General features: G+C 38.0%; 1 protein-coding gene across 4 annotated transcripts in view; it reads right to left on the minus strand.

Moving 5' to 3' along the window:
• Armc3 (armadillo repeat containing 3) overlaps positions 1-11,576 on the minus strand; it is a 101,486-nt gene extending 89,910 nt beyond the window's left edge. For 2 of the 4 annotated variants that reach the window (XM_046423071.2, XM_058572281.1), the window contains exons 1-3: positions 11,344-11,576; positions 8,565-8,613; positions 143-260 (exon numbers count right to left, since the gene is read on the minus strand). In XM_046423071.2, the coding sequence (XP_046279027.1) occupies positions 143-260; positions 8,565-8,612 (166 nt within the window). In that variant the 5' untranslated portion in view covers position 8,613; positions 11,344-11,576. The remainder of the gene's footprint in view (positions 1-142; positions 261-8,564; positions 8,614-11,343) is intronic. The other 2 variants (XM_046423069.2, XM_046423072.2) reach the window with 2 other exon arrangements.
• Between the last annotated feature and the right edge of the window lie 3,358 nt (positions 11,577-14,934).

Raw genomic sequence — 14,934 nt, forward strand, 5'->3', positions numbered from 1 at the left:
GTACATTAAATGAGATTCCAGCTGTCAGGAAGAATTCATCTAATAGGAAGGGAAGTGAAAGATTAGGGAGAAAAGTGCCCATTATGTAGTAAATATTTTAAGTAACTAATGAAGTAGAAAGATAAACTGAAAAAATCCAAACCTTTTAAAGCAAATTTATAAATGGCTTCACATGCTTTAGCCAAAATTTCTTCTTCAGGAGAATTAAGCATTAACACCACGGTTGCTGCTTTTTTGCTTTCGATTGTTAATGGATCAAACTGAAATGCAAAGAGAAAAATATAAGGTTCACATATGAGCTTTAAAAATCACATAAGCAGGGCTGCTGGCATATACCTGTAATCCCAGGAGCTTAGGAGGCTGAGACAGGAGGATTATAAATTCAAAGCCAGCCTCAGCAATTTAGCAAGACCCTACAAAACTTAGCGAGACCTTGTCTCAAATAAAAAATAAAAAGGGCTGGGAATGTGGCTCAGTGGTTAAGCACCCCTGGGTTCAATACCCAGTACCAAAAATAAATAAATAATAAGCTAATCAGTTAATTAAATAAAAATTTTATCATTATAATATTTTCATCTTTTTCTTTGGTAATATTCTTTGTCCTGCAATTGTTGTCTGATGGTAACACAGTCACCCTAGATTCCTTATAATTAGGGAATATAGGGAAGCATGTATGTTTCTTTTTCTATGCTTTAAATTTTAATCTATATGCATCTTTATGTTTAAAGGAGTTTCCCAGGTCTTGCTTTTTACTCATTTGACAATCTCTCACTTTTTATTGGAATATTAGGTCATTTATATTTAGTATAATTATTGATATAGTTGAACTTTTAATTGATCATCTTGCTATTTGTTTTCACTTTGCCCCATTTGTTTCCTGCTCCTCTGTTCCTTTCTTCTCTTGAATAATACACACACACACACACACACATATATATATATATTTAGTGTCCTATTTTATCTCCTCTAGTGGCTTATTGATTGACTGTTTTACTGGTTATGGGTCATATTTTCCTTTTTTGCATATCTAATCATTTTCTGTTGGAAACTTACATTGTGAAAGTTATGTAGTTGAGTGTATAGATTTTTTTTATGGTAGCAAGGAGAGAGGAATCATCTCTTAAAATATATTGAATTTTGTTCTATGGATCAGCTAGATCTATTTAAGGCCTGTTTTTAGCTTTATTATGGAAGCCCTATGGAGCCTTTTACTATAGAACTAGTTTAGTCATGCTACTACTAAGGCATGATCCTCTTTGAGACTCTATCTGATGATGCCTCAAGTGTTCAATAAGGCTTTTTACTCTTTCTGGTCAAAATTGCATTGTTTCCTGGACCTGTCTGAACTTTAAAAATTATTCAGTTGACAGCTTCCTGGTAGTTGTTTGTGCATGTTCCTTGCCATGTGTAGTTCCCCCTTGTAAAGCTTAAAATTCAAAGACCCACGAGGACCATTAACCAGATTTCAGGAGATATTTCTCTATGTTCTTCCCTCCTTTATGGTACCCTGTCCTGCAAACTGCAGGCACCTTAGTCTTTCAGAACTCTTAATTTCTCAAAGCTCTTATTAGAACAAAAACAAACTTTCCTTAGATATGAATCATCCTCCATATACCATCCTACTTTTCCTTCCCTTTCACAGCCAAAAACCTTACAAACTATGTATTTTTCTCCATTTTTTCACTCTCACACCTGGCTGCCCAATCCAATCTGACTTTCCCCCTTATTGAATCACCTATATAGCTCTCTCTGGGGACACCATTAGTGATCACTATGTCACCTACCACTTCTTGATAGTTTAATTTCATTTCTAAAGGATTAAAAGAATATTTAAGACTACAGAAGATTATGGTTTATTTCATTGTCAAGCCTGCAGTTTTCTGGACAAATGTTGATTGTTTTTCTTCATTATGGTTTGGATGTGAAAAATCCTTGAACTTTCTTTTTATTTTATCACAGCTACATTCTTCTGAACTTCTCTGTAACAGCACATAATACCAACTGCATTGCTTCTTGGACTTCTTGTCTATTTAGTATGTTGTATCATCATCCACTCAGTTGCCAAGGCCCCAAATCTTGAAAAATCATTCAACTCCTCTCCTTCCCACACTATGGGTATAATCTATCAGTAAATCCTCTCAGCATCACTTTCAGTATATATCCTCACTTCTCTCCTCCTTCACTGTCATCTCTTGGTCCTGACTGCCAAGATATCTTAATGGTGCTTTGGAAATGGGCTCCAGATAGGCCTTCTGGTTTTCACCCTTCTTCCACAATGTAGATAGATTGATATTCTTTTTTGTTTTAAAAATAAACCAGACATCACTACTCTTCTCCCTGAAACTTTCCAGTGAATTCTACTTTTTGTACATTAGAAAAAAAAATTCATCTTTCTAAAAGGCTCTTTGTGATCACTCAGCTCCCACCATCTTTGTGGCCCAGCTCCTACTCCTTGATTACTAATCTCTAGCTACCCCAACTTCCTTGGCATTCCTTAAGCACATGTAAAGCTTTGGTTATTGTTTTCTGGCTATGGTTCTCCCCTCAGATATGCGCACAGCATAGTCCCTCATTTCATTTAAGTCTTTTTCAAATGTGACCCCACTAGGAACTCTGCCTGACCTAGATCCTGTTCCTAGTAGTCCCATCACTCACTATCTCACATCCCACTTTATTTTTCTTTATTGATATCATTACTTCCTGAGTTATATGGTTAAGTGACTGCTTCTCTCACTAGAATACAGTTGCCTTGGAGCTGAACTTTGTTTTGTTTCCATCTTTATGCTCAAGATATAGAACATTTGCAATGGTATGCTCTCAATATTTGCCCAATTAGTGAAGGAATTTCTTCAGGCAAAGGACCATGTTAGTATTTATCTATCTGCATTACCAAAGAACAGTACTGGAATATTGCCGCAGTCTGGCTGGACACAAAATAACCGAGCCACCACAAAACCCTTGTAGATTCATTCAAGCAGCAACTCTTTATTCCCAAACTGTCACCAGCACTCTACACGCACGTTCTGGGGAAAATCCACACACTCCACCAGGCTCTGCATACCAAATACTCTCTGAATCTCGGGAGAACTCAACAGGAACTCAAGGAGCGGGCGCCTGAGGCAGCAGGATACACCCTATTCCCAGCAAGATCCACCTTAAACCTGGAACCGCCCTATTCCCAGCAGGGACCCACCCTAAACCCAGATCCACCCTAAACCCGGATCCACCCTGGTCCTTGAGCAGGGTCACCTTTCTCAAACATTCATGCAATGTCACTGCAAATGACCTGGGTCCAAGGCAAGCCCATTTCCACAATGGAGAGTCCTCCCTCTAAGCAACATTGGGTAGGCTGACAAGGAAATTGCCATGCGTCATTCCTACTTGACTATGGCTCTCAGCAGAAATGGAAGTACTTAACACATGATTGTGAAGGAATGTATTAAAGGACCCCTGGAAACTGTTTATACGTGTGGTCTTAAAGTGCTTTAACTGGGTACTGCCATCTGTTGTCAGGAAACCTAAATCTGAGTTCATGGAGCCATTGATGGGCTTCTTTTTGTACTGCATCTGTGCAAAAGGAGGTTTGCAGTGCATTTTTGTGGGGAAAGGATCTCCATTTTCATCCTATTCCTACATTTCCCTGATGGTCCACCAATTCCTTAGACAGCCTTTCCTACTCAGAGCAGCTTCCCCAATGTTCCAGCTGGTCACTGGACCCTGCATTCAGAACAGATTTTCCTTCCATTTGAGAACTTTCACTTTCTAAGTCTGTTTGTTTGCTTATTGTGTGGTACCAGAGATGGAACCCAGGGGCACTGTACCACTCAATTACATCCCCTGCTTCTACAGAATTTTTCATTTCGAGACAGGATCTTGCTAAGTTGCCAAGGCTGGCCTGAAACTTGTGATCCTCCTGTTTCAGTCTCCCAAGTAATTGTTCAAAAAAAAAGAATTCTTTTTGAGTTGGGGTTTTTCTATGTCTCCTAGGATAGTGTTAAATTTTCCGACTCAGGCAATCCTCCTGACTTAGCTCCCTGAGTACTTGGCACTGCAGGCCTGCCTGTTGTCTGCCTTGACCTAGGGCCTATTTAAAAATACTTTGATATTTTTAAATAAACATGTGACTAAATCTATGATTAAGCATGGCCATGCTGTGATCTGCATAGAGTGACTACAGTTCTTAAAGGAGTAGAATACATGAAAATACATTTAAACAAAAACTAGAGTAAATATCATTTAATCTGTCTGAATGATTTAGAAAACACTCCAGTATTTTGCCGTATCTTCCGGACATCATTAAGAAGGCAATTTAGGGTATGAGAAGCTTAAAGGGAAGATAGAGACCATGAGAATTACAATCAAAGAGCTGTCAAAGCAGAAGAAATACCAGTGTTTGGCAGAGAATGGAGATACTTGGCATGGCATTTGTTTCTCCTACGGTGCCTACAGCATTATAGTAATTTTTTATTTAAAAAGGCACTGAGAATAAAATGATAGCTATAACAGAATGCCACATGACTAAATAAATAATACTGTGCTGTAATTACACGTCCCATCTGCTTTCCCATGAGGAAGCTGCAGTCACCAACAAGCTTGTTGTGAAATTATAATTTCGCGCTCTGTACAAAATAAATGACGAAACAAAATTATTTACAGAAAGAATCGAAGAAAGGGGAAGCATTTTTGGCTAAGCTTTGCATTTTAAGCCCCGTCAGTTGGAGAGGCCAGAGACTCATAAAGACATTTTATATCTCTGTTAAAGAAATAAGACTTGTCAAGAATGATGGTGTCCATGAAACTTCACTGATGGAAATGTTTCGATTTCGTGTTGTTCAATATGCCATTCACAGGTCATGTGTGGCTCTTGAGCAATTTAAATGTGGCCAATGAGACTGAGGAACTGAATTCTTAATCACTTTTTGGTTGTTAATTTTAATTGTTATAGACTTAAATTAAAATAACTACATATAGCTAATGATTACTGTATCATACAGCCAAGGCTGAAAAGAGTACAAAGCTATTAAGTTGAGCTCAGTGGAAACAGATAGATCATGAGAGTCGAGTGACTTTTATGGTGGCAATATGTGAAAATAAAAGGCTCTTTTGATTTTTAATGGAATGTGTTTACCACATCAGTGGTCTCAGATCATGAGGATCCAGTTGCCTAGGACAGAACCAGACAGACAGCCGGAAGTAAGTTGCACTCATCTAATATGAACTTTTAGTAGAGAAATCTAGACATTGGTAGCAATCTGCTAAAATATCCAACGGTTAAAATAAATATAGCTGAATTTGCCTTTAGTTTACTTTACAACCTAAATAAAAGCAGCAAACTTTTAGAGCAAAGAAAGCAAACTGATAATGAACCACACGTGTATATCATTTATGTGTATTATTATTTATGTGTATGTTTATGAGTTGATTCTTTTTAATTAATTCATGGTGTTTTTGTCTATCTGTGATGAGGGAGAAAGATCAGAAAATAACTCCCTTTGGTCCTTTGTTAAAAAACAAAAAGTGGCAGTGCTATCAGCCTATGACAAATGATTAAAGGTTAAGTTCTGAGACTGATGATGAAGGTCTGGGAAAAGCAATTCCCCAGGAGACAACCCACTCTTACCAGGAAATGGATTTAGAGCCCAAGTGGGGGAACATGTTCTATTATTTTCTGTTGCTTTGATTTGATAATCACCATGCTAGAAAGTGCTGATCCATTAACACAAATGTTCAGGTAACTTGATCCTTAATCCTTAAGATTTTAGGGCCAGGTGTCAGTCTAATGAGAACTTAAGATACTGTAGGTTTATTCACTGATGCTCAGTCACCTCTGAAATATTGAGAGAACACAATTTCCACCCTTGCAAACTCAAAAAGGCCTGACCATGAATCATGGTGGCCGAACACCAGGCTCCTGGGAGCATTCATGGCCAACTGGCTTCCCACATCTGATATCCCTGCCTGCTTGGACAGTTGATACAAACTCGTCTGTTCTGCAGAATGAGGAACAGCACCCTCAACTACATCTTTACTATCAACAACATTTGCTAAATTCTTACCTAGTGTTAGGCACTGTTCTAAGTACCTTATTCTTATCTGATCTTCACTGGGTAGTCCAATGAAGTAGGTAGCATTCCATCCTCACTGTGGTACACAGAGGGTAGGAAACTTGCCCGAAGTGGGAAGAAGGTGGGTGGAATGAGGATTAAACTTAAGCAGTGTAACTCCAGAATCTATGCTCTTAGTCACCGAATATCTTGCTTTATACTAAAGAATGCTTTGTAGAATCCTTTATATTAGGGATTCTTTTGTGCAATCATTCCACAGGAACTTTTCTTTTATTAAAGCATCACAAACAACCTTTCAGCCCAACATGAAAGTGATTTGGGAAGGCAGAACGTCCCGTGTTGGTCATTCAAACAGTATCTTCTCCATATCTAGGCAACTTCTTAGCTGGTGTCCCTTTCATGAGAAGGAAGTGTAGATCCAGAAACCACATATGTGTATATTAATGAATGTTATGAACAATGAGAAAATTATGAAAACCAAGGAACTGTCTTGTTCTAATCATATCTCCAAATACCCTTGTTCTCTCTATTACCCATTTTAAGCAGTAGACAAAATGCTAATTAAAAGTTAAAATCATTGGAAACAATGCTCAGGAAATATATGGTGAACAGATTACCATTAGTTTATTAGTTTGTTAGTTTATTAGTTTATTTTCTTATGCATTTGTATATTCCTCTTTTAAATCTGGTTTTCATTTACAGTTTGTAGAACAGAACTTTCATAGACTGTGAAGAGGCAGACTTTGAAACAAGTTCTGGGTTAGGATACCTGTTTTGAAGTATTTGAATTTATAAGGAAGAAAAGGGATTAGATATTTTCATGCAACTCTCTCAGCTTTGTTAACACAAAGTCAGAGTAGGAGAAGGATGGAAAGCCCTTGGAATAGGCAATAAATAGTCAGGGACCACTGGTAATTGTCACAGGTGTCTTTGGCTACCTCAAGGATGTTGGGAACCCAGGAAGGAAGATTGAATTTCTTTAGTCCTCCACTGTATCCCCAAAGACTGGAGTAGAAAGAACAATCCCAGCAATACATTATGAAATTATAGAAAGGGTATTAAGACAAATTTATCTATTGTTTATTCTAATCAGAGTGTGTTTCTTGCCAAGAGCTATGTTCCTGAGTCGACTTTCTGCTAAGATGCCAATAATGCTATTTGGCAATAAAAAGCGGGGTAATGCAAACCTAGGACGCACGGAGTAAATAGGATCTGCCACGTTTTAGGAGTGTGTCCAAAGGAAAGCAGCCAGAATGAAATGACATCACGCGACCACAGTGATCGCGTCTGCAAAGGCTTCCTGGCCTGAAGCAGACAGGTGCTTCTATGGTTTTTGTTCCTCTGTTGAAGTATCACACCTATGTTGATAGGGTGTGTGTGTTTGTGTGTGTGTATAAAAGGCCAATAGCAACTTCTAGTGTTGGAAACACTGAGGAGAATTTATCAAACACTTTAAAAAGCCACACTTTCATGGTAACTATCATAGAGACCTCTGAAAGATGTGTGTGTGTGTGTGTGTGTATAAAGCACAATCCAGGGGATTCCCATAATAGATCTTATTTACTGAATGCTAGCTCCTAGGCACCCAGAATTTTATGTAATTCATTTTGGTTTAATTCATACAACGATCCAAATGAGTTTGAGAGTACAATTCTCATGTAAGAGATAAGAAAATACTGAAATAACTTGGCCAATTTTGGCAAAGTGGCCAAAATAACACAGCTCATGAGAGGCCAAGCTGGGACAAAGCTTTTGGTCTTAACCACAATGCTCCATTCTGGAGGGGAAGTTTCTGTAGGAAGCTCAAAGTTTCTTGCAAAATTTAAAAGTCTCCGAGTCTGGGCACTATCTTCATTTCTTTTCTATTCAGATCCCATCTGAAGAAAATCACAACAAACATCTGTTTTGAAATGTTTCTAAACCAAAAGTTGTCAAAGGTCACTTTCTGTTTTTAACACAATCTTTTAGCAATTGATTAAAGGGAGCAAATAAAATTGTGCTATTAAGAGAAAGAAGGGCCTACTGTGGTGGGGAATTATTCCAGGAGACTCTTTTGTTAGAACTAGAAAATACAGGACTTCTCATGTCCAAGGTTATCCACAGACAATCCTTTACACATGTCTTAGAGCTATAGCATGACTTCTAAAGTGAATTTTCGAAAATTCACTTGGGTAATTCACATTAATGAAAGACTGGCAAATGTAACCCTGAAGTATTTAAAAGAATGAATTAAAACTATTTATTCATTAACAAGGCTATAAACATGCCATCCACATACTGGAAAAACTAACAATTACTCCTTAATTGTGCTAATTATATAATGACAATGTTGTAGATGTTTGTTTATCTAATGTTAGATTTCTCTGACTAATCTTATCATTAGTCAGACTTTGGACTTCTGCCACCATGTATTCATGTATGTACTGGTACATGCCAAACCGAACAATTTATTTTTAAAACTGGTGGTTAAAGCTACTAGTATTCAAATCAGAAACTTACCACATCTTTAGGAGGAGGTTCTACTTCCTTTTTTATCTTTTTACCCATCCTGGAAAAAGATGCAAAAAAAATGCTTTATAAAGTGACACTTCTGCTTTATGAATGTGTGCAAATCTCTCAGTAACCCATGTTCTTGGAGGGGGTTTACTTTCTACTTTACATTGTTACCTAATAAAAGAAATCGCAATACCTGTAGGAAATTATTGCACACATATGAACATGTCACCAGTATCTCTATTCTAAACACTACAATTTTAAAGGAACTTATTGCTAAGATTGTTGAGCATAAGTTGTGGTTTCCAGGTTAGATAGGAGGTGAATATATTAGTGACATAACTTCTGCTCACATAACAGAAAATGCTTTCCCATGTTTATAGCTTACCTGCTTGAGAGACTAAATCCAAGTTACTTTTGAGATCGGAAAAACTGTTACAAAGCAGGGATGTTTGTCTATTTTCTGGCACTCATCTCTCCTAAGCACCTACAACAATGTCTAGTATATATTAGGAATTCAATATCTATAAAAATGATTAGCTCTACTTTTCTTGGGAATAACGATTTCATGAATGGTATACAAGGTCTACTGCATCTGAATCAACATTTGTGTTATTTTCCTAGATTATAAAAAGTTTAATATAATCTGTAGCTCAATTAAAAAACAATTGAGAATCTGAAGAAGTTAGGGCTGTTCCTTATACGACTCTTTTCTTCCTGCCCTTGTATGCCCAAGGCTGTGTGGAAAAAAGTCAAAAGAATAATATACATATATAGTTAACACACCACAGAGGTGTAACTCAACTGGGTTTAGAGCCTCCCAAGATGTTGGTGCCTATTAGAGTGACCCAATCTCCCTAGTTTTCTTCAATGAGAGTTTTTGGGTTATGTTGGCAGTCTTGGATGGTGTGGACTAGCTATACAGAAATTTCCATAGTCTCCAAAAGAAACCTTGGGAAACAGGAAATTCTTGGAGAGAATCTACAGTGTCAAGGTTAGTTCAAAGTGCTTATAAAAGGCCAATAGCAACTTCTAGTGTTGGAAACACTGAGGAGAATTTATCAAACACTTTAAAAAGCCACACTTTCATGGTAACTATCATAGAGACCTCTGAAAGATGTTTATTCCTGGTCACTAACTTTAGGTCACATAAAGTGTAAGATCTTTGAGGGACTGGAAGATTTATTTTGTAATGTGCTACCTTACACTATATCCAGTATTTAAAATACCAAAGTGAACTCACATCCTCCATTAAATGCAATTTTCATCAAAAATTTTGCTGTTGAAATTACTCAGCAATTAGTATGTATATGTGGAAATTCTTGCAAAATGAGAAAATTGGTTTTAGATGTAATGAAAATTTAATATTAATAAAAATTTAGTTTCTTAGTTTTTTTTCATAAATTAGAGCCAATATTTTTTTTTCAAATCTCTATATCTTTTCTAGGTGCTTGAAAAGTATGTTGGCCCTAGACCTTGTGCCTATAATATTTCAGGTGGACACATGAACTATTCCCATTATGGACAAATGAAGAGCTATCAATCTCTAGGAACAAAAAGTGAATTAATAGCTCTTTATAATTCCAAAATATAGCAGCCTCTGGCTTATAAAAGAATATTATTCCTATGAATAACATTCAAGAAGCAATTAAATTATACCTGCATAAAGTTGCTTTAAATCATATGATTTTCACTCAGAAACATATAATACTAATAGTATTTGTAGCAATTGCATAACAAAGAGCAGAAGCTAAAATAACCTAAGCATACATAACTGCATTTGATAGAGCCAGTTTTAGGCAATAATATGAAATTAGAAGCATCTGTATTTTAATACCACATTGGGTATGGTAGTTAGTGGGGAAATAAACAGCTGATATGGGACTATACAAGAGATATCTCTAATCCATTTCATTGTAGAGAATTTGGAAAACATAGAATGAGACAAAGAATAAAATAAAAACCACCCTAAGATACAGTCAGGGAGATTAGTATTATTTCAACATAGTTTCTTTTTCTGTGTTTTCTATAGTGAGCTCGTGATTCTAACTGGATTTCTATTCCCTATTTACACTTTCCATTCCTGGAACCATTTTCCTATTAAATTCTTAAATTTCAGGTAAGTTCATGAAATTTTAGTCTTTATTTATCACTAAAATCATCTACAACAGATTCATGTAGCATGCCATTGAAATAATATTTCAAAGTCCATTATTTATCTAGCTAGTCTCTTATTTTCAATCCTCTGAAATTATGTACAAAGCTGCAATGCACATCTCTTAAAATTTCCACCCACATCTCCAACTGTTCCTTGAAGACAAATCCCAGCAGCAAAATCACTGTGTGAAAAGGTACCAAATTCTGGATATTGGGTAGGAAAACAAGTCTGCTTTAAATCTGCCTCTTCTAGAGCCACGTTGCTTTTTATGAGTTTATTGATCATTTGTATTTCTCCTACTATCTCAAATCTTTTCTAAGGCTGAGGTTCGTTTTGCCCAGACTTAAAGAGGAGAGGGGCGCTAAAGCAAGTGGGCCCCGCTTCTCTGGTCATCTTAGACCTTCAGATTCCCTCTGGGGACCTCGATTTTGTCACCTTTTAAAGGTGAGGTGGGCTTGACGCTTAGGAAACCCATCCTTAGCCCTTCTAACACTGCAGGGAAGCGACCACCTCTAAGGTGTTCCCTCAGTTGTCCCAGCAGTTCCCATCCGAATGGCACTTTCTCCTTCCCCAAATTTTGCAGTGGGCTCTGCTCTGCGCCTCTCCAATCCCCAGAGGCAGGTGTACCTGCAGGGAGGTTCCGCCGAACAGCCTTTGCTCAGAACCAGTAAACCGCACCTGCGGATACAGGCGCACCTCCGGGTCCACAGTTGTCCCTGGGTTGCTAGGTGACTCCATTCTGCGCCTGCGCGCTTCCGCCAGGGAGCAAGCTCTGTGCTTCCCAGTTGCCCCCCTTGCCCAGCCCTGGGCAGCTTTCAGTCGCCAAGGAGCCAAGTGCGTCCTCCGTTCCGCGAGTCCATGTTTTGGGCCAGAGTAAAAATCAGGAATGCATTAATTAGAACAAATTAAAAAAAAAAATTGAAAGACCTTTTCAAAATGTTAAGGAAAAAAAAAAAACCCACGGGAATTCTCCTCTCTCCTTGTTGAGTCAGGTAAAAACTGTAAATGGGGAGCTAGCTGCTGAGCCTTATAAGCAGATGCTATTGCATTCTCTCATCTTCAAGCCTCAGCCGGAATCTGTACAAAAGACACCAAATCGCCACCTTCTGAGGGGGCTTCACGAGGTTGCGGACCTTCATTGCCAACTTTCTGTGCACGAAGCTATCCAATCCTCTCCCACGGAACGAACCAGACTCTTAAAAACCTCCTCCTACCCACCTTTCTCCCCTTACTGTCGTTCTTCCCAATCGCCCAGGTAAAGCTTTCCCCCTATAAGGTTGCCTGCTGCATTCCTGTTCTACCTTGTAGATTCCAAGCATTCTCTACCACTCCAGTCCCAGCCAAAACTTCTCTTCCCTTCTGTTTTTCCATACTTTTCTCCTATTGATTTTTTGATCATTCTATTCCCTCATCATTTCATTTATTAAGCATCCACTCTTTGCCAGGTATGTGCAACTCTCAGAATATCCTTTCATTTTTATTTAATTAAGCCATCTTTATAAAATACTCTTACATTGCATTTACTTTCTTTAAAATACTTTTTTTTAGTTGTTGATGGATCTTTATTTTTATTTACTTACTTTTATGCCGTGCTGAGAATCAAACCCAGGGCCTCACACGTGCTAGGCAAACACTCTACTGCTGAACTACAATTCCAGCCCCACTCTTACTTTGCCTTTAACAAAAAAATCTTTCCTTCTTTACATTTTGCAACTCCTGCCCCCATTAGTCCCTCAGCATTGCTACGTTGATATGTTTTTATGTTCCCTTCCCACCTTTTAAATTACTGGACAGTGTCATCTATACCTAACAGTTCTTCATATTAAATTTTTTATTGTGAAGTATCTGGTGTGACTTCTGCCTTCTGGTTGGACTTTGAGTAATACCCTTTTGTATATTCAGTCTTCTATTTTTCTTTTCCAGCTTGTTTCCTCATTCCTCATCAATTTATAAATATAGTTAAGTCTCTCCAGTGCCTTACAAAACAAACAAACAAACAAAAAAACAACTCCCTTTGATCCTGGTGGTGATCAGTTTTCTGTTACTATAATTAAAAACCAGAGGCAATTGACCTATAAAAAGAAGACTTATTTTGGCTCCTAGTTCTGGATATTCCAGTCTAAGATTGAGTGGCCTTGTTTTAGGGACTCTGACCAGGGTGGCACATCATGGCAGGAGCAATGGCAGAGCAAAATGCACATCTCATGAGCTAGAAAGTAGAAGAACCAGACAGCAAGGGGCTGGGGTCCCAGAGTCCTTTTTGAGGACACACTCCCAATTACATAAGGCCTCCCTTTAGACCCTGCTTCCACAGCACCTCCCAATAGTGGCACCAAGCCTTTAACACACAGACCTTTGTGGGACACTTATCCAAACCATAGCAATCTCAGATCCTTCTAGCTACCCGTCTATCATTCTTTTTCTCCTTCTGATCATTACTTTACCAAAAAAATAGGTTGCTAGGTACTTCTGCATCTTCAACTTCCCATTCACACTTCAGACTATAATGATCAGTTTTTTTCCAGGCCCTCAAACTACTCAAATCCTTCAGATACTTCTCAGTCTTTGTGTTCCTTGACATTGCTCCTGCATATAACATTCTTGGTGATAATTTGTACTTGAAACTCCGTCTTTGATTTCTGTGATGCCACTTGCTCTTGATCGTCCTCTTATTTCCATGCCCATTATTCCTCAAGTGTTGCTGTTCCCCAGAGATTTGTTCTCACACCATATGCTTTTTCTGGGACAATCTCATTTTTATCTGTGACTTCAATTGCCACATATACAACTCCCCACCCAATTCTGACACTGAGCTCTAGGCTCATGTATCTTTCTACTTGCTGGGCAGCTCCAGCTACAAGTCCACAGACACCTCAACCATCAACACTACCCACCTAAATGCATCATTTCACTAGAAAAACATATTTTTTCTGCTTATCAAAGGGACAAGCACCCACATACCTACCAAAACACAAAGTCTGCCACCCATTCTCCTTCATGCACAATTATTAGATTCTAAACATCTTCTGAGTTAATTCTCACCTTTCCATTCTCACAGCCCAAATACAAAATGTCACCATCCTCTACCTGGATTCCTCTAGCAAGCCTTCTGACAGATCTCTTGTCTCCTAGTCTCATCCTAGCTTTGATCTCTTGTCTCTAGGGTTATCAAAGTAATGCAAGTCTAATTTATCTCTCTTTGCAGGTTCCCAGTTGCTCGGCTGCATGATGGGGTGCGAGTATCTTCTTAAATTGGAATTCAAAACTCTTCTTGTTCTGACTCCTCCCTTCTATAATCATTTCTTTCATCACTCAAAAAAAATAGCCAATTGCTCATCATTCTTCAAGCACACCATGACATTTTGTGCCCTTCACTCCCCAATGAGCCTGAAAAACACTATTTGTTTTTCAGTTTTATCAAGGTCATGATTTCCTGAAGCAATTCACTGTCCTCAACACAGTGAAACATTTCTCATTTTGTGCAATTACTATACCCTACACTTGATATATTTGTTATTTCTACGTGATGTTATCATTTATTTGTTTGTATGTGTGTCTCCTCACTGAGGCAATTTCTAAAGTTTCTTTGAATAACTGGCATTTGGTGAATATTTATTATGAGCCAGTCATGAAGTGGTTAAAATGAATCATTAGCTCCCCACCATAATCCTAGGAAGTATGAATGAAGTCATTGGCATGAAGTCCCTTTACTAATAAATGGCAGGAGCAAGACTTGAATTGAGGTTGGCTTGACATTTATAGACATGTTCTATACCAATGCATCATACCAGCTCATTCTGAAAATACAGTATTATAGTAAGTCATAAAGAGTGTCAATGAAATAATTAAAACCATTGTTTTGATTTTTTTCTCATAGACTTAGTCTTCACTGAGTATGCCTATTTTTGTCATGTTTATTTTAATATATATGGTTGGATGAGTTCTGAGAAGGGCTTACAGTTGTACCACTACCCACAATGAAGACAGAATATTTCCATCATCCCAAGTTTTTCTCATGCCCCTTTGAAGTCAAACCTCTCCCTCTACCCCACTTCCTTGGGAACAACTGCTTTGTTTCTTTCCCTATAATTTTGCCTTTTCTAGAAGGTCTTATAAATGGAGTCACATAATATGCAGACTTTTGTGTCTGACTCTTCTAATTTAGCACAGTGCTTTTGAGATTTGTCCATGATGTTGCGTGTATCAGTAGATTGTCTC

This window comes from Marmota monax, unplaced genomic scaffold, assembly GCF_021218885.2.
Source record: "Marmota monax isolate L192 unplaced genomic scaffold, Marmota_monax_Labrador192_F-V1.1 WCK01_AAM20220418_F8-fsc00098, whole genome shotgun sequence".
Classification (NCBI taxonomy): domain Eukaryota; kingdom Metazoa; phylum Chordata; class Mammalia; order Rodentia; family Sciuridae; genus Marmota; species Marmota monax.